The 27,956-nt window shown below is 38.1% G+C and overlaps 1 protein-coding gene across 1 annotated transcript in view; it reads left to right on the top strand.

Annotated features, from left to right (window-relative positions):
* The first annotated feature begins 2,625 nt into the window (after nt 1-2,625).
* TMEM163 (transmembrane protein 163) overlaps nt 2,626-27,956 on the top strand; it is a 295,232-nt gene continuing 269,901 nt past the window's right edge. Inside the window, exons 1-2 of the mRNA XM_044666616.1 lie at nt 2,626-2,809; nt 9,146-9,265. Coding sequence (XP_044522551.1) covers nt 2,626-2,809; nt 9,146-9,265 — 304 coding nt within the window. The remainder of the gene's footprint in view (nt 2,810-9,145; nt 9,266-27,956) is intronic.

Below are 27,956 nucleotides of genomic sequence, written 5' to 3' on the forward strand. Positions count from 1 at the left end.
CTTCACATGCTAGTAGCTGTACAATTAGTGACTATTTATTTATTTCTTCCTTCCACTTCTTCTAACCCATCTCCACCACTGATGAGGAATTTTAACATCACTTCATACTGGTCAGGAAAAATAAAACTAAATAATACAAAACAATTCATTATGATATTTTCAGTCATCTGATAAAGGATTTTTTTTGGGTATAGGCTGGAGAGCTTAAATTTTTGACTAAAACAGCTGAATCTAAAAAATAAATCTAGAATGTAGGTTTTAATTTAATTTAAAATGTATTTAAGTGAGTATGGGCATACCATTGTACTGGGTTGTATAGGAATTCAAAATAAATAGCCATTAAAAAATAGCCATTCATGCGCATCGGCCATGGGTGGGGGGGTGCAGGAGGGGGGGGTTGAAGGGGAAAGGTGGAGCATGAATCATGTAACCATGTTAAAAATGAATATTAATAAATGTTAAAAAAAATAGCCATTCATGGATCTAGCAACTACCACGTATAAGAGACACTGTTAGAATCTTAAGGAATACAAAGAATAAGGCAAAGGCCCTGGCGCTAACAGAGCTTAGTAAGGGATAAAATAAATGGTTACAAAAAACTAAAATAAGGTAGGATATGATAGTGTAATCAGAGATACAAGCCAAGCACTAAGAGATTTCCTAGGAGGGGTAAATATCACTTGTAGGGGAGAGGAGAAATAAGGAAAGGCTTCAAGAAGTCTCAGGGTCCTGTTGTTGTTGGGTATCCCAGGGGTTCAATCCTGGTTGAACTGGTAACATAACATTCTCTTCACTGGTAGAAAAAATGATTCCTTGAAACTCTCTGACAATGAGAGAAGTTGGTAATACTGGAGAGAGAGCCTTCAATCTTACCTATGTGGAAATTCCCTGAAATCTCTAGTGCCCCAGGCTGGAAATCAGGGGCATGTTAAGCCTGGAATCTCTGCATCTCAGTTTATTCCCTAAAATCTTTCTCTCCCTTCAAGGTTCTTTCTTCAAGAGTCTGTCCCCTAAATGCCCTCTCGTTCACCAATGAAGACAACCTTATGAAATACTACCCCAGGCTTGAATTCTTATATTAACATCTACATAAAGATATATGAGCCTATCCAAATGCAAAATGCAAAATAAGAAAATAACTGGTAGGAGATGAGGGATCAAAATGGGCTGGAGAGGCCAGAAAACAATTTTCAGAGTGGATGTGGAACTTGGTTCTGGCTTTGAATGACTGATTGGTTTTAAAAGGGAGGAAGCTGGGATGAAGATATCCTAGATGGTGAGAGGATGTGGTGATGAAGCAGCAGAAGAAGCAGACTGTGGAGTTGTGGGAAGGAAGAGTGTTGGGTTACAGTGAGGATGCCAGCTGGGCTACAGCAGAGGGTTACTGTTGGGGAATGTTCTTTCCTGGGAGTAACCTGAGATATTTTTAGGAAGAGGATAAGACCTTTGATTTTTATTGGCATGAAACACTCCTTCCATCGGTGCAAATCAGCAATTTTTCTGCAGCATCTAGTCTTAGAGAATGCCTCCCACGACAAGAGATTAGGTGAATTGACTAAGGACACACAGCTAGCACATGACACTAGTTTGGATTTGAACGCAGATCTTTCGGACTGAGACTAGGTCATTATCCAATATGGATAAGGTGGGACAAAAGACCTGTTACCACAGAGAGCAGGAGCATTGGATATTCTGGAATTCCATTTGATGTCTCAGGTGAGTAAGAAATTGGGCCTTGGGAAAGCAGAGCGAGTTGGCAATTCGCGTGATAGGTGGCCGCATCTGGCAGGGTCCAAGGCAGGGTGCACACGAGCAACCTGTAAAGTCACCGAAATATTGCTCGAGGTTTCTGCCAGAGAAAATAATCTCTCCTTCTACCTTGAGTTATAAAAGAAAACAGAAGTCGAATTACTACCCTTTTCTCCCTTCTTCCTCTTACTTACTTCCATCCCAGGCCGCCGCAACTTTTACATCACATCAGAGCAGGGACAGCAAAGTACGGGACACAGAGTCGTGGGCATAAGGGACCCTGGGAAAAGAAAATGCCAGTGGCACCTTTCTTTGCGTTGCTATTTCTTCCATCTTCACCAAAGAAATAAAGTCAGTCGGGACCCCAAAGACTGGTTTCTGAGTCTGGTTCGCCCCTTATATCCTGTTCCCTCACCCAGTTTCTTGTTCCCATGCTCCGGACCTGGCACCCCTAATGCTCCGGACCTGGCACCCCTAATGCTCCGCATTTCTCCTTCCTCGGATTTCTCTATCCGTCTCCTTTTCTCTGCAGGGCTCCCTAGCGCGCCCGGGGTTGGAGAGGTAGAGGCGGGTTTTCTCAGTTTCTGCACCTGCCCTGAGGGCGGGGCGGGGAGCCGAGGGCCGCCCCCTTCAGGGTTGCAGCAGTGGAGCCAAAGCTGCTTGCTTGCCAGCCAGTTCCAAACGAGTCTCCTCCTCCCCTTTCCCCACCGTGCCCTCCTCCCCTGACCACCAGAACGCACCTCCAGCCAGCCGTCTCCTTCCAATCTTCCCTCCCTTTTCCCCTCCCCTCCCCCAAGCGCCCGCTTTGCCTAGCACTTCTTATTCTCTGGCCACGGTCTCCTGCCTCTGCAGCCTTGTCTGTCTCCGTCCCTTGACATGGAGCCGGCCACAGAGAGCGAGCACGGCAGCCCCCCGGAGCCCAGTGCCCTGCAGCCTCCTGGGGGCACCTCGTCTTTAGCCACCGGCTCCCAGCCTTTCCCAGGCCGAGAGCCACCGCAGGATGAGCGGCATCTCCGGATCAGCGAAAGCGGTCAATTTAGTGACGGGTTGGAGGATAGAGGTGAGTGAGTGATAACCTCAGGTCCTTTCCTTCAGTCCTGCAACTTCTTCATGGGCTAGGCACGGTAGGAGCGGGTCAGGGCTCCTTGGACTGGGCGATCTTCACTCATTTCATCTAGCAGCATCCCTTCTTCCCTATCTTTGGGGTCACTATTCTGGGGGCCTCTGCCCTCCTCCGTCCTTTTGGGCAGAAAGCTCTGGTTTCTGATTCCTTTCGCTGAAGCGAAGTCGTTTTTATGTGAGGGATGGAAATGAACTGGACTACATCCCAGCCTATCGTTCCTAAAGCCGGCTTTCTTCCCGGCTACTGCTTTTGAGAATTCCGAAAAAGACTGGTGTGCTTGGGGACTGGGGGAAGGGAGGTCTCTTCTTCCTTCCTTGGGTACCCTCCGCCCTTCCTCTCGCCCGCCCCCCTCCTTTCCCAATGTGGCCGGCTTTTCGGTTTTCTATCAATTACCCCTCAGCACCACGCCTAGGAACCATCCCAATCTTACTCCACCGGGAAAAGTTTGAGGGAGGTGTTTCGGTCTCCTGAGGCTGAGACTTCCTTGGGACCCTAGAGCTTATGCATGCATCACTGCTTGGAAATACCTAGGGTTGAAACCCTCCAGCTGGTAGAGGCTTTTCCCTTTTTTTCCTTGGTAGCCTGGGCACAACTCTCCTTCCAGAGGCACGCCAACATCCCGGTCCCTCGCCGGTGGCCTTGTCTACCCGTAAGGTATTCACCATCTGCCTGGGGTCTTGGTTTCTCTGTTCAATCACTGCTAGTTTCCCTTTAGAATATTTCCAAATGCAGATTTAGCTTCTCCAGGTTAATTCTTCGATCCTGGGGGCTGTGTCCGCTGCAGAGCCTAGAGGTCTGGGTTCCAACACCTGAGGACAAGTGTGGGAGTACTAAAGAGAGGAAGGACAAGATAGTGAGAAAGAATTCTTTCTTTGTACTACTGATCTGCCCAGTTTCTATTGCATAGTCACGTACCCTATGTCCCAGGTCATAGCGGATCTGTTTGGGAAGCAAACATGACCCGCCTTTTGGTAAAGAGAGGCAACACAATTTCAGAGCACAAAGATAGCGCCTAATTGCCGTGAATCCAAGAGCTTTGAATGAATCCAAAATCCAGGAGCTTATATACGGAGGCAATATAATGTCCCTGTGGTTATTATTGATCAGTTATTTCTTTCCCTCCTCCCCATCTGTTGTGTTATCATATCCCTGTAATAGCTCTCAGAAACAAAACCTGAACTCTTGACTTATCAAATTCTTCTTTCAGTTGACTTCAATGGAACAGCAAAGATTTGATGCTATCTTCTTCCCCTTTCTTTCCTCCCCCCCCCCAATTCTTGCACCTCCTTTCATATTTTCAGGTTCAGCCTGTTTGCAAAACCCAGCTGCTTCATAGCTATATACTTACTTCCTTTCTTTCCCAGGCAGCCACTGGTTCCTGAAGAAATGGACTTTACAATTTTGGATTTTTAGTTGTCTTGTCAGAGCCACTGGGTCAACTCATTTACTAAGGCATTATTTAACAGTCATCTGGAGAAAATTAACTCATTTAGCTTTTCCTGACTCAGAAACCTTTATCAGAAGCATTCTATTATTGGCTGAGATCAATTTGAATTTTTCAGTTTTGTCTGATTTATACTTTATTTTTAGCTTCTCCCAACTGTGCACCTTTTTTGTATTTAATGTCCTGATGCATGACCCCCATTTTTTTCTTCTGAAATTTAAAACTGTATAATTCAAATAGAATGAAATGGAAACAGCAACTCCCAGAGAATGAGCAGAGATGCTTACAGACAATTGGAACTGCTCCAAATGTACCGACTTTTGCAAATGCCTGGTGTTTCTCCCCTTCTCTTGTTTCCCATATACTTAGCAAAACATTATGTAAAGGAATATTACGGGAGATTTTGTAGGTGGAAAGGTTCTTTCTTGCTTTGTTCATATCAGAATTTTGAAGTATTTTTTTTCGAATGAAAATCGGAGATCTTATTTTGAGCTGAAGACAGCCAGTCACCTGCTTTGAGCTTATTTTTGTAGCATTGCAGGTTATATTTAAAAGATGGCCTATTTCTCCCCACCCCTCAAAATAATCATATTAATAAAGTACTATGACAAGTTACATTTTCTAACTTGTAGGAGAGAGGTGAGAAAAATCTCCCACTTCTGGGAATTCATTGCTGGGTTATTTTTGCTGGTAAACTGATTTTCATCTTCCCCCCTCCTCTATAGGAGTATGAATGAATTTTCTGCCTGTTCATGAAATATGTCAATGTGTGAATTCAGTACATGCCACATACAATAGCTCGGTTTTTATGTTCCTGCTTCTCTTCCACATAATCTTGCGCATCCTTCAGGATAGCTGGCCCCCTTACTTCAAATGTTCACATCTTTTTTAACCTGAAAGGTAAAGTAAATACAAAACAGATGAGATTCTTTTGGGGGGTTGGAGGTGGGGTGGGGAAGAGCAAAAAGCCAAACATCATTTATATGCCAATCCTGGATAACAAAGAGCTAAAGTTGAAGAACTCGTTTTTATAAAACAAAGCATATTGTTACCTTGGAAAGTTTATTGCAGTATTTCTGTCTGTATTTCTTAAAACAAAACAACATGGTTTAGTGGAAAGAATATTGGAGCTGGAACCAGCAGAGCAGGATTCAGGTCTTCTTGATGCCATTTATTGTCTATGTGACTTTGGACAAACCTTTTACCTCCATTGGGTCTCAGACTCCTCATTTTGAAGTGAGGGTAAAACTTGCACCATTTACTTTATAGTATAGCTATTTGGGAAGTAATTTTTATACTCTAAAGCAGTATATAAATGTGAGATTGTAAGAGCTTGCAAATTATTATCATTATTATCATTGATATGAAGGAGACCTCTGTATGTCATATTTATGTTTTTCTAACATTCGGTTACTTAGAAGAGGGAATCAGTGGCAATCCTGACTGTCGACCACGTCCCTAATTTAAACCGCTCTCTACACAGTGGCTTACACACCTGCTAGTATTGTGGGGAATCGGGATAATTTGGATTTGTTGCTGCTGAACACTCTCTCTGGAAAGACAACTAGCTCCACAGTTATAGGATCTAGGTTCTAGTATTGCCTTAACCACTTTTTCCCTGTTTGACATTAGGTAAAAGTCACTTAAACTCCCTGAGCCTCGGTTTCCTTATCTTGAAAATGAAGGTGTTAGGCTAAATGACCTTTGCATTTCTATCTCATCCCTATGATAGTATAATCTCCTTCCTCTGGCTCTGATTCATGCTGCTATTCTATTCCTTTTATTCAGAGCCCCAACTATAGAATGGGCTGACTCTAAGGAAGTTGTTTAGAAATGAATGATGTTGTGATTCTTAGACTAACCCCAAAATTATTGATTCAGGGGAGCTTACATTATAGTTGTACAAAAGTACCAATTTAGGAGGGGAAGAGATGCAGGCCTGTGTTGCCTTGTAGAAGGAGGAAGTCTCCCAGAGGAAGGTAGGTGGCTTTGTGGAAAAACATGGAATAAGGAAGACCTGAAATCAAATCCTGCCCCAGACTAGCCAAGGGGTCCCTGAGAAAAATCACTTAAACTTTTTCAGCATCAGTTTCCTCAGATGAAAATGAAGATAAAAATACCACTTATCTCACAGGATTCTTATAGAGATCAAGTGAGATAATATATTTAAAGCATTTTACAAATAAAGTCTTACATTCGTATGTTAGCTATTTCCCCTTTTCTTAGAGCAGAGCTTTATTAGGCAAAACTCTGAAATGGTTTCTTTGTGCATCTAACTACTCCTGCTCTATCTGCCAAAATGTTCCCCACTAGCCCTTGCCTATAATTGAAGCTCCCTTAAATTCCTTTGAGCTCTCAGCTAAATATTAAGAAGAGAGCAGTTGGATTGGGCTCACTTATACTAGTGTTTGAATGATAACCCATTTCCAAATGAATTCCCAACTGGTAACGTATGAAGTTTGCAGCCAAGAGAAGCAAAATCATTCGGAGTATGGCTGAAAATCTTTGTTGGCTAGTGGGTTCGGGATTGGTATGGATGGGTCTTTTGTTAGCCAGGTATTTTTAAGTTGGGGACTTTTCTCTCATGCTTTTCTTTGCAACTCTTAGTTAATCTCTGAGCCTAACTGCTGGGTTAGCAAGTTTTCTGCTCAGTTGTGTTCTTAGGATGGAATCAAAACATTTTTTGAAGGTGGAGATGGGAAGAGATCGGAAGAAATAAAGAAGGCTGATCAGTTCCAGGATTGTTTCCACAACAGTTACACTCACTGGGGAGGGGATAAGAGGTTGGTTCAGGAGAAGAAACTGATTAATTGTAGAGGCCAATTGAAGCTCCATTGTGGTCTGAAAGATATCTTCTCATTCCTAGAAATTCCTCCAGGCAAATGTTGGCTTATTGGTGTGGGAGAAGAAGCTTATGTTGTATCTGATGCCCAGCATGTTGTTGGCAATGGGTAAATGCATCCTAATGTGGATAAATGTTATGGGGCTAAATAGAAAACCCTAGTTGCTCTCTGAATTTTAAATCTGCTTCTAAAAGGAAACCTTAGCCTCCCATTCAGCAAACAAACCTCTGAAGTACTGTCATTGCTAAAAGTGTCCACCCTATGAATCACTTATACAAGTCAATATTCAATGCAGCTTTATACAGTGGTGAAAATCAAGTGGCAAGGATAAAAGATGTTTTTATTTTGTCTTCTAGAGTAGCCTAGATAAATCCTCTAGGGAGGGTAAGGGATAGTAGGAGCGAGAGGAAGAAGAACAATGAAAATCTGAATTAATTAAAATTTCAGCCTGACATAGCTAGTTTTTTTGCATGAATGAAAGAGGAAAATTCATGTAAGAAGAGGCATATTTCTCCAATTTAGTAAAGATTAGATAAAGAGAGGTGCTGTATTTTAAATTAAGATTACATTTACCAGGGGCAAAATTTGATGAAAGAGAAGATTTCTCATATTAAAGTGGGTTTATTAGAAGCATTCTAGGGAAAATGGTGGCAGTGTTTATATTTACGACTTCCAAATACCCTTATGGCTGCTTTACTCTGGTGTACTGACAGACATGAAAAGGGGACTAGTTTTAGAAAGTTAAACTCCCAGAGATGTGACCTGATTTTTTTCTGACATTCTTCCTCCTTACTCTGTTTAATAACCTATAACTTAGGAGTCAATTAGTCCAAGAACAAACATTTGGTCAATGCCTATCATGTGGCAGAGATAGGGAAAGAAGTGAAGGAGTTGTAATACAGTGTGTTCCCTATTTACTTCCTTGGGTCAAATGAAAATATTGGTGATCAAGAGTTAATTAATACAGATTCATTTAAACATTATGTGATTTATGTAATTTGTAAAACAATTATTTCATTTCTGAGTCTATTCGTTAGAAGGTACATATGCCAAGGGCTTTCTGCCTCTAAACTGGACATCAACTGGGCATCTGGGATCGTTTCTGAATTCTAACTGGTTTTTAAGGCAGTAGAATGCATTCAATGACTACTTTATGGATTTGGTCAATCCCTGTTTTACCTAGAATGGCTGGGAATTGAGCTTTTGGATAACAGAGACACTATATGGGTCATAAGTTTTCAGAGGATTAGTGTATCATAAAATGCAATGACCACTGAAGCACTAGGAAACATAAGTCTTTGATTCAGGGTTTAGGCACTAGCAATACTTTAGTCTTATCAATGATATAAGATGTTCAAAATGTATGGTATCATGAATGTAGAAGGTAGGAAATTAGGGGGAATTTTTCTTACATTAGCTCTTGTCTTTTTCTATATTCTATAAGTTTATTGATTTGTAGGAGCTTAAAAGCTTTCCAGAAAAAATTCCTAATATCAACTACTTGCTTTTGGCTTTTCAAATTTTTATTGGATTTCTTGAATAACTAATAGGTATTCAGTTATGTGAAGAAAAGGGAAAACTATCTCAAATGTTTTGGCTTTTTGACTGTTTAGGTTATGGAAAAACAAGAATTTTGTCAATTAGTTTATTGCCTTGCAGTGTGACTAGTACTAGATAACTCTTACCCAGTCTATTGGGTAGAGAGATGAAGTCAAATTAACTACTACTTTCTGGGGGAAAAAACTGGGAAGTTATAGCTTTTCAAAAATAGAACTTCAGTTCATATACAAAAGGTAGCATTTTCATAATCAGTCTTTAAGATAGGTCTTAATGACCTCATTGCCTGAAGGAAGTAATATAACTACCAAGATGCCAAATTTACATTCAAGAATTGATTAGGCATTGCTGAATCTGGATCTAGGTTTCTTAAGAGAGAAATAAAGGAGTTCCCTGTTTATTAATTTTTTTCTTCATTTTTCTTGTCAGGTTTACTAGAAAGCAGCACAAGACTAAAACCTCATGAAGCTCAGAATTACAGAAAAAAGGCATTATGGGTATCCTGGTTCTCCATCATTGTTACATTGGCACTGGCAGTGGCTGCCTTTAGTGAGTATTAGATGAATTACAAAGCCATACGTAAATACTATCCTTTTAAAGAAATTCTCATATTTGGTGGTTGGAGGGGTCACCTTTGCTTCTGATTCAAGATGTTTGGGAACATTTTAGAAGATCTCTAGTGTAGTCATAGTTTTCATATTTTAATAAAATGAGAAAAAGATATATTATTCTTTTTTGTAGAGGAAAGTGATGGTTAAGAAGAATCACTGGGGGCTTTGGTGCTAATCAGAAAACATATATTAAAATATATGTTTGTTATCAATTGAAGAAGGAAAAAAACTGTTGGTGATTACCTTCATCCTGTGTTGACAAATGTGACAAATACATATCCTTGATGTTCATCTCTTGAGCCTAATGCAGGCAGATGAGTGAAACATTATATGGTATTATCTCCTGCTTTCCTCATTGGTGCCAACATATATTTTGGTAGGGTATTGTGTGAAAATTTCAGTTTTTCTTTTGCTTAAAAAAAAACCCAACAGATTCTTATTGTATGCTTCCCCAGTTTGTGGTATCTATTAAAAGGAAAGCATTAATTTTAATCAAGAACAAATAATTAAATAAAATGGAATTTCCTCTCTGTATAGAAAATCATGTTTTTCATTTAAAAATACCATGGCATGAATTTCTTTTGCAAATGCTTGCCATAATGAGAACTGTGCATAGTGGCTGTTTTTATTCATTATTAAGAGATTCATGTGCTTAAGTGGTGACTGATGCATTGGAGCTCAGTCTCCATGTAGAAACACTGTGTGTGTGTGTGTGTGTGTGTGTGTGTGTGTGTGTGTGTGTGTGTGTGTGTTTACACACTGGGGGAGGAGACAATTTATTTCTCTTTTGAGATTACTTTATCACCTTAACCGAAAGACCTGGGTTGTAAATGACATATATCATCCAAGATGTCTGAATCAACATTCCTCAGAATTGAGTGTGTGTATACAGTATGTGTATGGGAGGGGGTAGTGAGGTCGGGAGCGATGGGAGAGGGAAGAAAATTATGCTTTCTAGAAGCTGCTCCAGCATGTATGTTGTTCTAATCGGCAGTGTTGGACCTGCCGCTGGAAGTTGGTGTTAGCTCCCAAGAGGGATTATTAGAATTTGACCAAATGCTCCCTGTAAAACTTGGCATATATTACTTGAAGCAATTTAATATGAGAAACACACACCATTCCTTGGCTCCAGAAACAAACATTTAAAAGTAGGCTACAATGCATTTGAGAGTATAAACATTTATGAGGGAGTAGGAAATCTAATCAAGAAAAATTCTGATTTCTGAAACCCTCCCCCCCCCCCCACAATCCTTTTCCAGCTGAAATCGGATAAACAAGCCTGTCTGTTGTCCCCCAAGGATGATTTAGTTGTGGTGGTTGTGTTAGACTCTATGGATCAGACATCATAATTTACATATGTAAAGGAAGTGGATCAGATGAAAGATGGTTGAACTGGGAAGGAGCATAATGGCTATTCAAGCACTTCCATGCCTAATAAAGCCATTGTGGCTTTATTATTTGTGTGTTTGAAGAAATAAATATAAAGATATATTGAGGAAATCTCTTGTTTAGGGAGGACTTTATTAGATGTAGCATAGGGAAATCATGTTGGGAAAAACAATTTGTTAGGAAATAGAGATTTCACATTAAAGCCTGATGATCAGATGGGTTATATTATAAATGTTACATTTCCTCATCTGAAATGGAAAATGACTACCATTCCTGTATCTCCATTTTCTCTTCATTAAAAAAAATGTTGAATAAAATTCAGGGAATTTGAATGTTGAATTCTGCCCCCCTCCAAAGGATTCTTATTCTTTCATTCTAGCAATTGTTCTAGCTAATCATGTTATATGTTATACTACTCCTTTGGCTTTGGGGCTAAATATTAAGATAAAATCAATATATTGAGTATCTTTTAAAAGTAGTCCACCTTAGGGGGCAGCTAGGTGGCTCAGTGGATTGAGAATCAGACCCAGAGATGTGAGGTCCTGGGTTCAAATTTGACCTCAGACACTTCCTGGCAGTGTGACCCTGGGCAAGTCATTTAACCCCCATTGCCTAGCTCTTACCACTCATCTGCCTTGGAATCAAATTCCAAGATGGAAGGTAAGGGTTTAAATGAAACAAACAACAAAAAAAGTAGTCCAACCTTATAAAATAACTCTGGGCTCACACAGGTCCAGATTAATTGCATAGGAATTCTCAATGGATTGCTCCCATGGCTTTTTGATTCCACTAAGATAATTCTGAGAACATCTGAAGTTAATTGCATTTTATGTATTTAATGGCTAACCATACCAAGCAGGCCTAGGTTAGGAAAAGTTTTGAAATTATAAGATAGATATTTAGGACAGAAATATATAGTAAAGCAACAGAAAACAATTACTGGCCACATTTCCAGTAAATAGTTTCTTTCTCATATCCACTCCCCTTTCTGGTAGCTGGGGCTTCCATCACCTCCATGGATTGAGAGTTCTTCACAGGGAAGGTTTGGGCAAAGTCAACAAGAGACAAGGGGTTATGCATTGCAGCATACACAGTTTCTGCAGATTTGTTCATGCCTTTAGTAAATCTGAAGCTACTCTAGATGCTTTCTTTCCTTGCTCCATGGATCTCAGATGTTTCAGACTCCACCATCATTATCCTGGTTTTCCTTCATGATTCTCTACTCCCTTTCAAAGGCTTATGTTTCTTCCTATTTAATAATTGTGTCCTGGGTATATAGTATTATGGGAAATAGAGTATTTATTTTCTTTTGGTACATGCTTGTGCTTTGTGTCTAAGTAGTCTAGGAAATATAGCTTTTTCAATCAGGCATGCCATTTACATATCTGATTAAAAAATTTCAATCATAGGCTGTTGTACCAGTAGAAACATAGTATATATATGTATGTATATCTATGTATACCTATATATACATATATGTATATATGTGTGTGCACATGTGTATATATATATATATATATCTACATCTATATATTTGTTATTTAATTATTTTTCAGTCATGTCTGACTTTTTTTTTGACACCCCCCCCCTTTGGGGGATTTTCTTGGCAAAGATACTGAAGTGGTTTGCTATTTCCTTCTACAGCTCATTTTACCGATGAGGTTAAGTGACTTGCCCAGGGTCACACAGCTAGTATGTGTCTGAGGCTGGATTTGAACTCAGGAAGAGGAGTCTTGCTGACTTTAGGCATTCATTCTATCCACTGTGTCACTTTGCTGCATACACGTAAACATACATATACCTATACATGTACATACATCCTACATATCTATATCTAAATATATCAACCTAGGCACATATTTTATATATCTATATCCATATATGTATAAATGGACCTTCTCTGTAGGGCATACTTTCCAGAACCTACCACGGATTGCTGAAACCAGGATATAAAAGAAAGGTTGTATGTGTGCTCTCTCTCCCTGCTTCTGCCATAGGCTTGGTGCTCTACAGCCTCCCCTCCCCTGCAAAAACCCTAAAATAAAGAATTCTCTGAGGGAAAGCAGAATAATTGAAACAGAAAGATTGCCCCTGCAGACAGTGCTATGGATCTCTAATGCAGAGAGAGGAGACTTTGGCCCTAGTCCACCCACTTTGCCTCCATTCCCATGTGTGTCTTCTATCTGTACCTTGTGTCAGTACACTGGTGTGTCTGTCCCCCCTGCCCTTCCTTCTCCAAGTGTCCTTGAACCATGTGCCACAGCTTCTTTTCTGCCTCCTTCCCTCCCCTGGAATCTGAGTTTGTTTGAGGAACTGAAACCGTGGTAACAAAACTGTGGCTGGTGGCTGCTTCACCATCTACAGCAGAGGTCGGCAACGTGTGGCTCTCGAGCCATATCTGGTTCTTTTGAGGGCCAGATATGGCTCTTTCGGCAGGAGCCATAAAGTCAATTTTTTTCAGGCGCTGTTACAGGAGTGCACTGTGAGCACTGTACGGCTCTCACGAAATTACATTTTAAAAAATGTGGCGTTTATGGCTCTCACGGCCAAAAAGGTTGCCAACCCCTGATCTATAATGTAAGTTAGGCTAGTTTTTCTTTAATAGATTTAAAAAACATCCTTAGGGACCAAAGGTCAGGCTCTCATCATCCCTGCCTGGTTACAAAAGAGCCACCAGGCTCTCCAGGTGTGTTCAGATGCTTGGCTGCTGGACCTCAATGGGCAACTGGGACAGGAGAACTATATTCAGCTGAATCAGCTTGGGATGTCCTTAATGCATATCTTCATTGAATATTCTTTTCTTATCATGGCTAAATAAATCTTTCCTTGCCCTCCACTGCATTTTGCCTTTATTAAAGAGCTTCTGCCTCCCCCAAACGTGTGTCTGGGGTACAAAACTTCACAGGAAATGTAGTCCTTGCCTTTCTCCAAAGAAGAAATACTCTGGATTCAAGAATCCCGAGAAATAAAGTCCTTTCTCTTATAGTCATGCCTTTGACATTTATATTTTATGTTTGTTTACAGCCACTGAAACTAGAGGAAATAGTATCCCTTCCCCCACCCCCAAAGGTATAAAATATGAAACTTTTAATGATACAGTTAAACTACTAAGCACTTGTGATATCAATAGGACAGTCGCTTTTACCAGATCATGTCAAACCCTCTAGTTCAGATGACCTAAATGTATAAGCAGTAGGCATTTTAAGTTCCATATAAAGCACTACCTATACTTTGAATTTAAGCTCTTTTGTGTGCTTATGGCTTAAAGGCCATCCTTTTCATGGTGCTGTGACTGATGTTAGGAAAAGCAGTCATAAAGAATTGAAATAGATTGTATTCAGAGATCTAGGATAAATTGAAATATATTTAAAGGAAAATTTTGAGTTTCAGAAGGGGTGATACAAACTGAAAACTAAAATGTCACAAAAGGCACAGAGATAATATATTCCAAAACCCCAGTACATGATGTAATGACTTAGCCTAGTTTAACAAGTCACCACATTTTTTTCTTCAGCAAAAATTAGTTCGTGGAAGAAGCCTGTGTGGTGTTTGTAACATATCAAAATATTCCCAGGTATTAGTTGAAAAATAAATTCGTAATACATCATGACATCCTCAGTGTCCTAATTTTCCTCAATAAGTTGGTGTTTTTTTATTGAGGCAGCTGCATTTACTTTTTAAAAATCCATTCTGTTGATGACCTTTGTTTTTATAACATCTCATTTCTAGACAAGAAAAGACCCCTAATTTCCCTTTAAATTAGACTCTCCCATTTGGGGTATTAATTAGAAGCATGGATAGCCATGATGGGAATGAAGATGGAGAATGTTTGGGGGGTGTGTGTGTGTGTGTGTTTATGTAGATGCATGAACACATAGTTAATTAACCTCTTTGGACCTCTAGTTCTTTATATATGCAAAAGGAAGAGGCTAGACCTAATAGGGGCTTACCAAATATTTGTTGATTGACTGTGTATAACCCAGTTGTGGTATATAGTGATCCTTTGGAGCACCTTAAGCACTTGAGACCCTACCCTCAAGCAACTTATATTCTATTGTGGGGTAGGGAAAAAGACAAAATGTACACAGAAAATTAAATACAAAATCAGGTGCAATCAATAAATCAATCAACACTTATTAAATGCCCATCATGTACCAGACACCCATGCTAAATACTGGAGATATAAAAAAGAGGCAAAAGATAGTTCTTTGTCCACAGTAAATAAAAAGTAAATTTCAGAATGGGGAGTGGAGAGAGGCATTAGTAAAACTAAGGGATAAGAATGTAGCACTTGACCTGAGCTGTGAAAGGAGTCAGAAATTCTATGAGGAAGATGGGAGGAGGGAGAGCTTTCCAATATAGGGGACAACCAATGTGAAAGGGCAGAAAAATAAGAAGGAATTTGCTAATAAACCAATTTGGCTAGAATATAGCATGTGTTGCAGAATGTCTCTAGGTAGGCTGGACCCAAATCATTAAGGAATTTAAGCACCCAACAGGAATATATATATATATTTCATCCAAGGCAGTGGTTCTTTTTTTAAAAAAATAAAAACCATTACCTTCTGTCTTAGAATCAATACTGTGTATTGGTTCTAAGGCAAAAGAGTGGTAATGGCTAGTGACTTGCCCAGGGTCACATGGCTAAGAAGTGTCTAAGACTAGGTTTGAACCCAGAACCTTCTGTCTCCGGGCCTGACTCTCAATCCTCTGAGCCACCCAGCTGCCTCCAAGGTAGTGGTTCTTGATCTGGAACCCAGAGGACCCATAGAGATATTTCAGAGGAATCTATGTACTTGGACAGGAAAAATACATATTAATTTTAATATAATTTTTTCTTTTGTAAGCAATGCATTTTATTTTATGCATTTTCATGAGAAAGGGTATAGAAGCTTCACCAGATTGTCAAAAGGGTCACAGCACATGAAAATGTTAAAAATCCATGTCAGAGGGGGCAGGAGTAAACTACTAAAACTTCTTGAGGTGGTGGACAACATGGTCAGTCCCATGCATTAGGAAAGTTGATTTGGAAGCTGTGTGGAAGCTGTATTGCAAAAGGAGTACCTGGATGCAGAGAGGGTGGAAGCTGAATTAGAATGTTTGATAGTACAGGCAAAAGGTGATGAAGACCTGAAATTGTGTGGTGGTCATATGAGTGAAGAGGAAGGACTGAATACAGGCTATTGTGTGGAAGTCATTTCTGCCAGATTTGGCACTTGACAGGATGTGAGGGAGAAGGAAAAGATGAAGATTATGTCTACATTTGAAACCCAAATTTAAAAGGATGGTAGATGGAAGAATCATTTCCCTCACACGGTTTTTGGTCCAAGGTAATGAGTTCTGATTAGGAGATGCTGAGTTTGAGATACCTTTGGAGTGAGCAGTTGATGATCTTGAGGGAAGGGTGATGCATTCATTTTTCAACTGTAGCAACTCACAAAAACCAGCTATTAGTGGGTAGAGTTCCTGGAGTCAGAGTCAACATCGGAAGAGGGAGGACTTGCCCTAAAGAAAATCACATATTCTTAAAATATCGAAATATAATAGACAAAACTTATTTATTATTTCCAGAAAGTCCTTGTGAAAATATAACTTTGGAAGTGGGGGTGAGTGAGGAAGACCAATATTTTTTACAGCTTCTGCTCATGAGTATCATGACTTTATTAGATTACTTAATTGTCATTTGGGAAGGCAAGGAAACGTTGAGGGAGAGGAGATGAGATATGCTGCAAGAGGAAGAAGAGATAGGTAGGAAAAGAGAAGTAGAAAAATGTGGCAGCATACCCTGGAGATATTGAGCCATTGCTGAATACAAAAAGGGGCACTGATTAAGGAGAAAGAAGGTCCTTGTGAGCCAGGCTCTACACTTTGAGCAGGGTAGAAAGAGCTCTGGATTTGAATCCTGGCTCTGAGGTAGTTGTGTGACCTTAGGCAATTTACTCCTCTGTGGACCTCAATTTCCTCATTTGCAAAATGAGAAGATAGAACCTAATGGCTTCAAGAATCCCTTCTAGCCCTCAAGCCTATGAACCTATTATGGGGTATGAGAAAGGATGTAATTGCTTGTTAGAGATTCATTGTGCATAGTATAGTTTATGATATGTGTTTACTTGCTAATGAGATAGCAACACAGATACAGACTCTTGTCACTGATTTTGGTTGATACAATAAGCAGAAGTGTGCTTAAAGAACCACACATGTGGCTTACCACTGCTTGATGATCCTTATCTTGGAAAATCTTAGTTATAAATCTTTTATTTTCTCTTGTCTTCATCTCCAATTTTTCTCTGTTTTTTTTCTCCTGTCTCATGAGTAGATATATTGTTGTTGTTGTTGTTTTTGGTAAGCTCTACATTTTATTTTATGCATTTTTTAAGCCCTTACCTTCCATCTTGGACTCAATACTATATATTGGTTCCAAGGCAGAAGAGTGCTAAGGGCTAGGCAATGGGGGTTAAGTGACTTGCCCAGGGTCACACAGCTAAGGAGTGTTTGAGGTCAGATTTGAACCCAGGACCTTCCATCTCTGGGCCTGACTCTCATTCCACTGAGCCACCTTGCTTCCCCCTATTTTATGCATTTTAAAACATTCTGAGTAGGATCTATAAGCTTTACCAAACTGCCAAAGGAGTCCATGACACATAAAAAGCCAAGAATCCCTGTTTGAGGAGCAAGAGAGAGACTAAAACTTCTTTAGGTGGGGTATAACATGGTAAGAAATGCTTTAGAATATCAGTTTAGAAACTGTGTAGAGGATGGACTGAAGATTGGGACACTGGATGCAAGTAGGAGGCATTATTTCTATAGTGCAGTTAAAAGATGATATGGACCAGAACTAAGGTGATGGCGGTATTATTTCCTCCTTGGAAGGTGATCATTTCTCTTTGTAGGTCTGAGTCAGGTCCTACGACATCTGCTTTGAAATACTTGTGGAAAACTAGATTAAGACTATATCTGGTCCAAAACACACAGTGACACAGGAAGCCAAATATAATGGGTTTTTCTGCATCCAACAAATCCTATGTTTTAGAGCCACTTATGCATCTTTTTCCTTTTCCTATAGAGAACTAGTAATAAAAGTAATATAGAGAAGTACAGTCTTAAAGCCAGCTATTAAGACTTCCCTTTGAGTTTTATTTCAGGGTGGTTAGACTTCTTAATAGTTCCAAGATATTAAGAGAGGCAGTTGCAGTCACCCTTACTCATTTATCCTTTTTCAGTCTATGATGCTTTATGAACTTGCTGCAAGACACAAGCCATATATGATTTACATGATTGTACAGTCTGGTGAGTTTTAAAATTCTCTACTGCAAGCTCCAATTTTAATATTGAGCTTCATAATCTATTAATGTTGAAGTGTCCAAAGGGTACAGAGCAGTGCCTAAAGGGCTAATTACCAGATACTCACACCCACACACAGACATATAGACCCAACAAAGAATACATTTCAAAGTGAGATGTTTTGTCTTTTACCTTCTGCTTTTCCAGAATAAAATCTATGATTGTGTCCAAAATCTGTGTTTAAGTTCCTTAAAAGGCACATCTTTGAGTACTTGGTAGTTGTGTTCTGAATGAATGTGAAGAACGGGCATTGGGAGTCAGAAATTATGGATTTGAGGATACTTTCTAACTCTAACATTTTATGATGATAGTGTTGTTCGTTGTCATTAATACCAGATGCAAGGGTGCCTGAAACAGAGAGGTATATGATAAATGTTGATTATGATTGATTCCTAGAGCTAGTTTATACTGGATTCATGAGGGCCTATTGTTAAATTTTTATTCTGAGTGTTTATATCTTAATTGGCAAAATACAAAAACATTTTGGCAAATCAGACCTTAATTTAGAGTTTTGTTGTCTAGAATTAAGAAAGCAACAGAGAAAATATCAATAATATAAATTAGACATAGTATTTTTTCAGAAATCTAGTTAAACATTACTAGGACATCTGTGACTAGATCCCAGTTTTCTTTAATTCAATTTTATGTCATTTGAAGTTGTCTATGAATTCATAAGCCTCTATCCTGGGGGGGGTGTAAAAATTAAAATTAATATATTATAATTTTAAATTTAATTTATNAGTCATGAAAAGTTAGACACAACTGAAATGATTGAAAGAACAACAATAGTGATTTGTTCTGATGGGCCATAAAAATTAGAAGAAAAGCATAACTTCTCAAAGACTTGAATGGAATACAGAAAAATTATTGGCTTTGGAGTCAAAGGATTTGATTTAAAATCTTGTCTCTGACTTTCATGGCCTATGTGATCTTGAGCAAATCACCTAACTTTTTTGAGCTATTTTCCAATTTAAAGATAGAAATGTAATTGATAAAAAAAAAAAACAGTATGAAGTCCTCACTTATAATTGATAGGATCTAATTCCAATTTTATTATAATTTAATATTGATGTATACTAAAAGTGGTCATATCTTCAATCCATTTGATAGTGTAAAAATTAAAATGAATTTACAGTAATATCAAATATTATAATTTTATAAGATTTATTTATAATCACTAGAAGTAAAGGAAATAAAAAGGTAACAAAATAAAACCATGTGCCAAGCTAATCTACCTGTTCAAAAGTCCTGCGTTCACAGCTGTCCTCATTCCAAGAGAAGAGAGTTAGTCACAGAAATCCACCGAATTTATCTCCTGTCTATGTCAGCCCATAATGACAGAAAGTCAGAGGTCTCCTGGGTATTGTAGTTTTAAAGGTACAAGATTTCCAATTACACATCTTATAAAAATATAATATTTAAAGTTATTGTATATTAATTTTAATTTTTACAGGGGTGGGAATGTCAAAATTTACCTTTAACACTTCCAAATCACAGAACATTCTATGTAGATACTTTAATAAATATATAGATTTTTAAATGAAATGATGGGAAATTAATTTGTTAGATGTCTTGGAAATATTGACTGTTGGGTCATAAATTCCTTCCAAAAGACACCAAACTTCTCCCAGATATTATGTTGCTATTAATTAAGAAACTTTTTTCTTTTTTAATAATAATTTTTTTACTCAATTACATGTAAAAACAATTTTTAACATTCATTTTAAAATGTTTTGACTCCTTCCCACCCACCCTCCCTCACTTCATTGCTGAGAATAACTAGATCATTCACAGTTGTTCACCAAAACAATATTATTACTATGTACAATGTTCTTCTAGTTCTGCTCACTTCACTTTGCATTAGTTCATATTAAGTCTTTCCAGATTTTTCCAAAAACTTCATGCTTGTCATTTCTTATGGCATAGTAGTATTCCAAATTTTGAGATTCTTTGGTCTTGCTACCACATCTTTGAATAATTTCATTCTCATAATAGTTAATATCTATTTGATGATGGGCAATTGATATGTCTAGCAGTTTCCCATGTCCTGAGTATGTATATCGAAATCTTTTTGCCTCACTTGAATGATAAACTCATGAGAGTAAATGGAATTTCTGAATGTAAAATTTTTGGATAACTTTTCTTAGGCAACTATAGTGACACTAAAATTTCTACTTGATATTTTTATTACATTCTAGGTCCTGTTAACCTATCTGTTTTCCTTTTGTAGCTTTCAATTTGCTAGGTGCTTTGTAGATTTTTGTTGTTGTTGATTTTGAGGTCATTTCCCTATTAATTTTTCTTTTCCCCATTATTTAAAAGTATTTAATTTTCCAATATAGATTAAACATTCAATAGCAAATATTTTTGGTTTAAAAGATTTGTTGACTTTATAAGGATTAATAGAGTAAAAAATGTGTTAAAAATTTTTGAATTTTTTGAATTTGATACCTATATCTTTAAATGCTGAGTTCTGAAAAACAAGATACTAAACATCTCAATTCTTTTAGAAAGGAACCTAACCTGGAATTCTAAAACAACTTCTGAAGCTTAAAGCCTGAATATTATTAGATAATAATGAGTAGAAAAGATGGCAATCTGATTAGGACCAATATAGAACTCTGTGTGTGTGTGTGTGTGTGTGTGTGTGTGTGTGTGTGTGTGTGTGTGTGTGTGTGAATGAATGAGAAAATATTTATTAAGCACTTGCTATGTGTCAAAATGGTGGCCAAAGAAAGACACTGTAGTCCAGAAAATTGCATGATGGGTGAGTGAGACTACTAGGCAGTAGATTTTATTTTATTTTATTTATTTTTATTAAAATATTTATTTTAATCATCCAAAAGCCACCTGTTCACTTTCCTATTCCACTTCTTTCCAATTGAGAACACAAGAAAAACAAAACTTATCACAAATACATATGATCAATCAAAACAAATTTTTGCCTTGGCCAAGTCAAAAAAATGTTTTTTGTCTCATTCTGCATTCTGAGTTTTTTATCTTTTTATCATGAGGTAGGTAGCATTGTTTCATTTTAATTTTCTGGATTCATGGTTGGTCATTAAGCTGATATGTCATCAGCACAATAGTATTCTATTATATTTGCATACCATAATTTGTTTATCTGCTCCTCAATTCATGGGCACCCTCTCAGATTCCCATTTTTTGCCACCTCAAAGAGCTATAAATATTTTTGTGCATTCTTACAGTTTATTTTTCTTAGGACTAATTCCTCCTTTAATCTATCTTTCTTCAAATTTTCCCTTCTCTTTTCTCCCTTTTCTCCTGTTTTGAGTGAAATGCATTTCTGTACCTAACTCTGTGTGTGTGTGTGTGTGTGTTTGTATTTTTTCTTTTTTTTACCAAATCAGATGACAATGAGGTTCAAGGATCAGTTGCTCCAAATCCTGTTTCCCCACTTGTTTGCATAGATGTCTACTTGATTAAGTTAGATAATTTCCCCTGTCCTTTTTCTTTCTCCTTTCTCCCTTCCATTGTATAAATTTTTTCCTTTACATCCATTCTTTTTTTTAAAGATTAATTTAAAGATTTTGTTAAAGACCTAACAAAACCACTCCCAGGCCTTGTCTAATTACATTCCCTCTTTGACCCCTGAAAATCATACAGTTCCAAGGGCACTTATGCATCATTTCCTGGTATTCAAATGTAAGCAATTTAGCCTTCTTTCGTCCTTTTTCATCCTTCATTTGTATTTGCCTATTTGTGCTTCTTTGAACTCTTGGTTTAAACTTCAAAGTTTCTTTGCAGCTTCAGTCTTTTCATCAGGAATGCTTGGACATCATTGGTTTCATTTAAGATCCATTTTTCTCTGTATCATTACATTCAGTTTTGCTCAATAAGTTATTCTTGGCTGCAAGCCCATATCCTTTGCCTTCTGGAATATTGTATTCTAAGTTCTTGACTCCTTTATAGTGGTGGCTGCTAACTCATGTTTGATCCTAACTATGGCTCCTTGGTACTTGAATTCTTTCTTTCTTTTTGCCTGCATCATTTTTCTTTGACCTAGAAATTCTGGCTTCTGGCTATAATGTTTCAGGGAGCTTTTCATTTGGGAGTTTCTCTCAGGAGGTAACTGGGGGATTCTTTCTATTTTCACTTTGTTCTCTGCTTCTAACAGACCTGAGCAGTTTTCTTTCACAATTTTTTGAAATAGGTTTTGTAGGCACTTTTTGGGGTCCTCAGATAGCTCAACGATCCTTAAATTTTTTCTCTTCAATCTGTTTTCCAAGTCAATTATTTTTTTCTGTGAAATACCATACATTTTCTTCTATTTTTCAGTCTTTTGTATTTATTCTAATATTTTTTGTTGCCTCATAAAATCACTGGCTTCTCCCATTCTAAATTTTCAGAGTTTGTTGGTTGGGCAAAGTTTCATATCTCTTGTGTTAAGCTGTTAATTCTCTTTTAATTTCTTCTAGATTTGTGTCTTCCATGCCACCATAAAAGCTTTTTATGACAGACTTCTTTTTGTTTGCTCGTTCTTGGAGCTTACTTCCAAACTATGGATTTGATGTTTGGGAAAGTCTCTAAGGCATTTCTAGAGGGAAGGTTTGAGTTGGTCTTCTTGCTGCTTTCTTAGGGTATTAAGTGTTGTATTTATTCCAGGATCTCAGGGACAGGCTGAGGATCTGCAAGCTTTCAGTGCCCTCAGAGTGGAATTTGATTCAGGGTAAATTCTGATTATTGCTCCACTGGTTTGAGCTCTGCAAATTCTTGACCTGGTTTTGGATCTAGTCAACTAATATTGGTTTCAACCTTTATCATTCAGTTGGCTATAAAACTCTGTTAGTCTGGATTGGCAAAATTATATGTTTCCCTTTGGTCTGGGATTTCTGCCCTGATATTCCTCTGTAGGGTGGGCTAGATAATGCAAATGAGTTCCTGCTCTAAGCCTGGGGTCTGGAGACACTGCTGCTGTTGCTTGCCTCTGAACTTAATTTCTTCCTTTCTTAAAATACTACCCAGGGTTTCCCTACTTGGGTGTATTCCCGCTCCCCTCCCCCAAATCCTGTGGTTGGGTCTATGATATGGAACTGGGTAGTGGGCAACAAAGCCATCAGTTCATACCTGCCCCCATAGCAATGCTATGGTATGGGTTTGGCAGGGTCCTGGTATGCATCTAAGACCTTCTCTTACCCTAGTGATGGGCAACCTTTTGAGCTTGGTGTGTCAAAATTTGCCAAAAAAAAAAGCATAACTCCGGTGATGTGTCACTTCGAGAAAAAAAAACCATAATTTTGAGATATTTATAGTTTAAATAACGAAGATGTATAATTATAATATATAACTGTATTTAATAAACCAAAATAGGTAAATTAACATAGGTAGAATTGTCATCTATTGTACACAGAGTGTCTACACTACACTATAGCAAATGTTTTATCCTCGGCAAGCGGCCCCATACGTCTCTGTATGTAACTGCATGCGGCTGTGTGTCATCAAAAATGGCTACATGTGTCAGTGCTGACATATGTGTGTGTCATAGGTTTGCCATTACTATCTTACCCTGTGCATAGTCACTCCCTGGAACCTGGAGTGCTCAGGACATGTTCTTCTAGCTAGACCTTATCACTAGTATCTATAAACTTCTCTGTCTGTCTCCTTAAGCCAAGATGGAATGGACAAATGACTCACTGTGTCTTTCCAGATATCCCCATCAAGATTCAGAGTATTTTCTAGATCTATTTAGAGGAGATTAGTGGAGAGGAGTTTGGTTTATACCACTCTATTATCTTGCCTCTACCTTCCTTCAGTCCACAAGGTTGTAGATTGACACATTCCTCATTTGCGTAGTTCTAAGAATGAGATCTCTTATGGCAATTGTGAGATTAAAAAATAGCTTTAGAAAAAGATGACTGGATTCTGGTACCCACTTTTACATCCCTTTGGATGAGTACATTCTCCCTTATTTCTACTGATTGCTCAATAATGATAGGATAGTTTAAGAATATTACCTAAGCCTATTATAATCACTAAAATATAGTTTCAGAAGCTTTATAGATGTTTATCAAAGACCTTGGTGTCTTTGATATCTGAACAAGCTCTAGGTTCTCTACAGTGCCTGCTTCAGCCACCTTCATCGCTGTTGGATTGAGTTGTTTTCATCTACCCATTCTATTTGGGGAAGTCTTTACATGCTTGGAGTAGACATTCCCCTAGATCACTAACAGGTTTTAAGCCTGTTGGCTACCTTCAAACTAGTTTGGACTGCTTGCCAAGACAGTTTAGCAGAGTGTGGTCATTGTGCATGCTATAATTTCTTGGAGTCACAGGTGAAAATTTGGGCGAAAGGTGGACACTAAAGTGGGTGAGCAGCTCTGAAAAGGTGGTGCTAGTCCTCCCTGTGCACCTCACATACCCCAAGGAAGGAGCAAAAAGTAATTTGTTTGGGAACATTATGCTGATAATAATTCCTTGTCCCTTTCACCCTTTGGTCATTTCATCAAAGATTTTAGTTCCTGTTATCTTCTATCCTGCATGACTATTCCATACTTAATTAATAGCATTCAAATTATTGTTTCAATACTACTCAAATACTGTTATCTGTGTTGAAAAAGCCCTAACTTTAATGCTTTTTCAGTTCTAAGACTGTGCTTTCTCCCTGGCTTCCCCCTATATCGGAAATGTGATCCCCTCTCACCTCTGCTTCTTGACCTTTCTAGCTTTCCTCAAGATGGAACTCAAATTCTCCTTTCTGCACATGACTTTCCTTGGTCTCCCCATTACCACCATCTGCTCAGTGATTCTCCACTAAGATTCCCCTTTGTTTATTCTGTATATATGTTGTATGCCCCTAGTTACTTGCATTTATTCTCCTTCATTAGAATGTAAGCTCCTTGAGGGCAGAGATTATGTTTTTTTTTCTTTTCTTTTTATCTACAGCTTCATGACAGTGCCCAGAATAGTTATACATAATGGATGCTTATTGACTAGTTGGCTGCCATGTTATTGAGAACCCTGTTTGGCAGCTCTTCCTTAGAACAACATAGATACAGCTGAATCTACCACCAGTTTGGATGAATGAAGACAACACAGAAAGGTGCCACTGTTAGATGTTAGGTTTAAAAAAAAACCGCCTGTTGACAAGCCAAGAAATGTTTAGAGTAGTTGCTGACATTCTGACTTCAATGGCTTCTCACAATAGGCTTACATAAAAGTCATTGACTCTAGATTAGGAAAGCACTTTTTTTCCTTTCAGGACTCTTCCAGAGCTTATCCTTCTGGGTATGTAGGGGGGGGGGGGGAAACCAACCAGCTGCCTCTCAGGTCTGTTTCCCTTTCTCAGTACATTCTGTACAGCGTATTTCATTAAAAGTGTGGCCAGGATGCATTGTGAGCAGGAGAGTGAAGTTCTTACACAGAAATGGCAATGGCACATTCAAGTAGGGCTGGTGGGCCTCAGCTGGAATGCCGGAATGGTCTAATTAGACAGGGAAAGGTCCTAACCTCTCTTATCTGCCCTGTGAGGCCCTGTGAGCTTTATTTTAGGAAATAGACAGGATTTCTTTGGGGAAATTTGCTTTCTTCTTTCTCTCCACATCCCAGATTGTCTTTTGATTATATTCCTGGCTTTACTATAGTAATTGTAAATCACATAGCACAGTGCCTGGCACATAGTAAGCTTATATACATGTTAGTCACCATTATTATTTTTATATTTATTTTCCAGCTCAAAGATAGCTTGATGGACATTCTAGGTAGGAGATATGTCTTAAGCATAGTTATAATGTGTTTGGTCCATAATGTATGTAGAGGGACAGTATGCAATAGGAAATAAAGTTGGAAAGATAGATTAAGTTTTACAATATGGAAGGCTTTGAATACTATGCTAGAGTTGGGACTTTTATTCTCTAGGCACAAGAAAATGATTTAAGGTTTAGAAGTGTGTGAAAGAGGACTGATGTCATGAGGATGGATTCTTAGAAAAAATAATCTCTTGTTATCATGTGTAATTGTTGAAAGGGGAAGGAATAATGGTTAAGAGGTTGCTATAGTTATAGATGTGAGGGGCCCGGTATTAGAATGAAAGGAATATAGTAAATTCAGCTTTTGAAATATTGAATTATAACTGACAACGGGATATCTCAGAAGAATTATACAGGGAGATATTGGAAATACTGGAAATACCAGTCCATCTCCAACTTGTCCATTATCCTAAGATTCTTACTTTAAAAAAATTCTGAAGCATAGGAAAAAAATTAAATTAACAATCCAGTATGTACATCAACTAGATCCAATGATTTGATTGTATTGAAAATTTTTTCAGTCTTCTCACATGACTGCTAACTAAAGAAGCTCTAGCAATATGCTTTTTTGTTTCCTAATGGCTTGTATCTTCTTTTTTCCTCTTTTATTTTTTGTTGGAAGATTTTAAAGAAATTAATGGGAATCATAGATCTTCATGTTTATCTTCCTGGTAATTTTAGTCACTTAGTCCTTAGTTGTCCTTATGCTTACCATTGCTCCCTACTGTCTTTTTGCTCCAACACACATATTTTGCATGGGTATGTACATGTGTGTGCATACACACTCACACAATTTGTTGTTTGCCCATTTGATAGCTCCAGCTAGTCAAAATGAAGAGATTTTAAGGGTGAGTGAAAAAAAACATATTTAAAACTTTCCCAAAGAAAAACTTTTTAAAGTGTCTTAAAAGGGTTACAAATATTCCTTTATAAATCTTTGAGAATCTTTGTTCTATAAATGGAGTATTAATATCTTTAAAAATTAAAGTTGCTGATCACCTAAAGGCTTACTGACAGAATACACAGTGGGCCTAAGTAGGCTGACCCCGATTACCAGTGAAGAATTGTACAGGAAAAACAGTATAAAAAATAGAGGGTGGGCAGAGATGTCTGGACCTGTGATTTCATTTGTGTAGCAAACTTCTACAAGAGAAGTCCTTTCCACTAATACAGATTAATAATTCATCTGTAACTCATAGTTTTAGAAAGTAGCCTAGAGATCCTGAGAGGTTTAGTGGTGACCATAATTATATTGTTATATGTCAGTGGTGGATCATGAACCCACAGGTCTTACTTACTCCAGCCTTCTATCTTCAGTCTTCTATCTTCAATCTTGTATCCATTGTACCATGTTTCCTGTATGAAAAAGATATCAAATAATTGGTTGGCTGGGAGAGAAATTGGGCAGGCCATGTAGTGAGAATGAAGATAACCTGATGGCTGGATCCATATGTTCTATTGCAGAGGTTGCAGACCCAAAGCTTCCTAACTGCATTGCAGCCTGCAACACCAGATAACAACCTGAATCAGATTAAAATGTAGTTGGGAAATGTTTAATAAAACAAATAAAAATATTATAAAGCAAGATAATGATAATTTGATATTTTCTAAGTCAGGATGTTCCTCCCAAGAATCCTTGTGTATGGCTTACTGTCCTTGTTTCTGCTTGAGTTTGACATTACTGTTCTATTGGTACCCATACAATGTTAAAATTTTTTAAAATAATATTTTAGTTTTTCCCGTTATGTGTAAAAAATTTTAACATTCATTTTTTAAAGTTTTGAGTTCCAAATTACCCTTCCTCCTTCTCCTCTTTCTTTCCCTACCCTCTTCCTGAGATAGTAAGCAATCTGTTATAGATTTTACCTGTGTAATAATATAAAACATTTTTCCATACTAGTCATTATGTTGAAGAGATCTCAAAGAAAAAAAAAAGAAGAAAGAAAATGAAATATAGTATGTTTTAGTCTGCATTCAGATTCCAGTTCTTTCTTGGAGGGCACTTGGCATTTTTCATCATGAATCTCTGGGATTGCCTTGGATCAATGAATTGATGAGGATAATTAGGTCATTCGCAGTTGTTCATCGAGAAATTTTTCTGTCATGAGGTACAGTGTTCTTCTGGTTCTGCTT

The sequence above is a fragment of the Gracilinanus agilis genome, chromosome 3 (genome assembly GCF_016433145.1).
Source record: "Gracilinanus agilis isolate LMUSP501 chromosome 3, AgileGrace, whole genome shotgun sequence".
Taxonomy (NCBI): Eukaryota; Metazoa; Chordata; class Mammalia; order Didelphimorphia; family Didelphidae; genus Gracilinanus; species Gracilinanus agilis.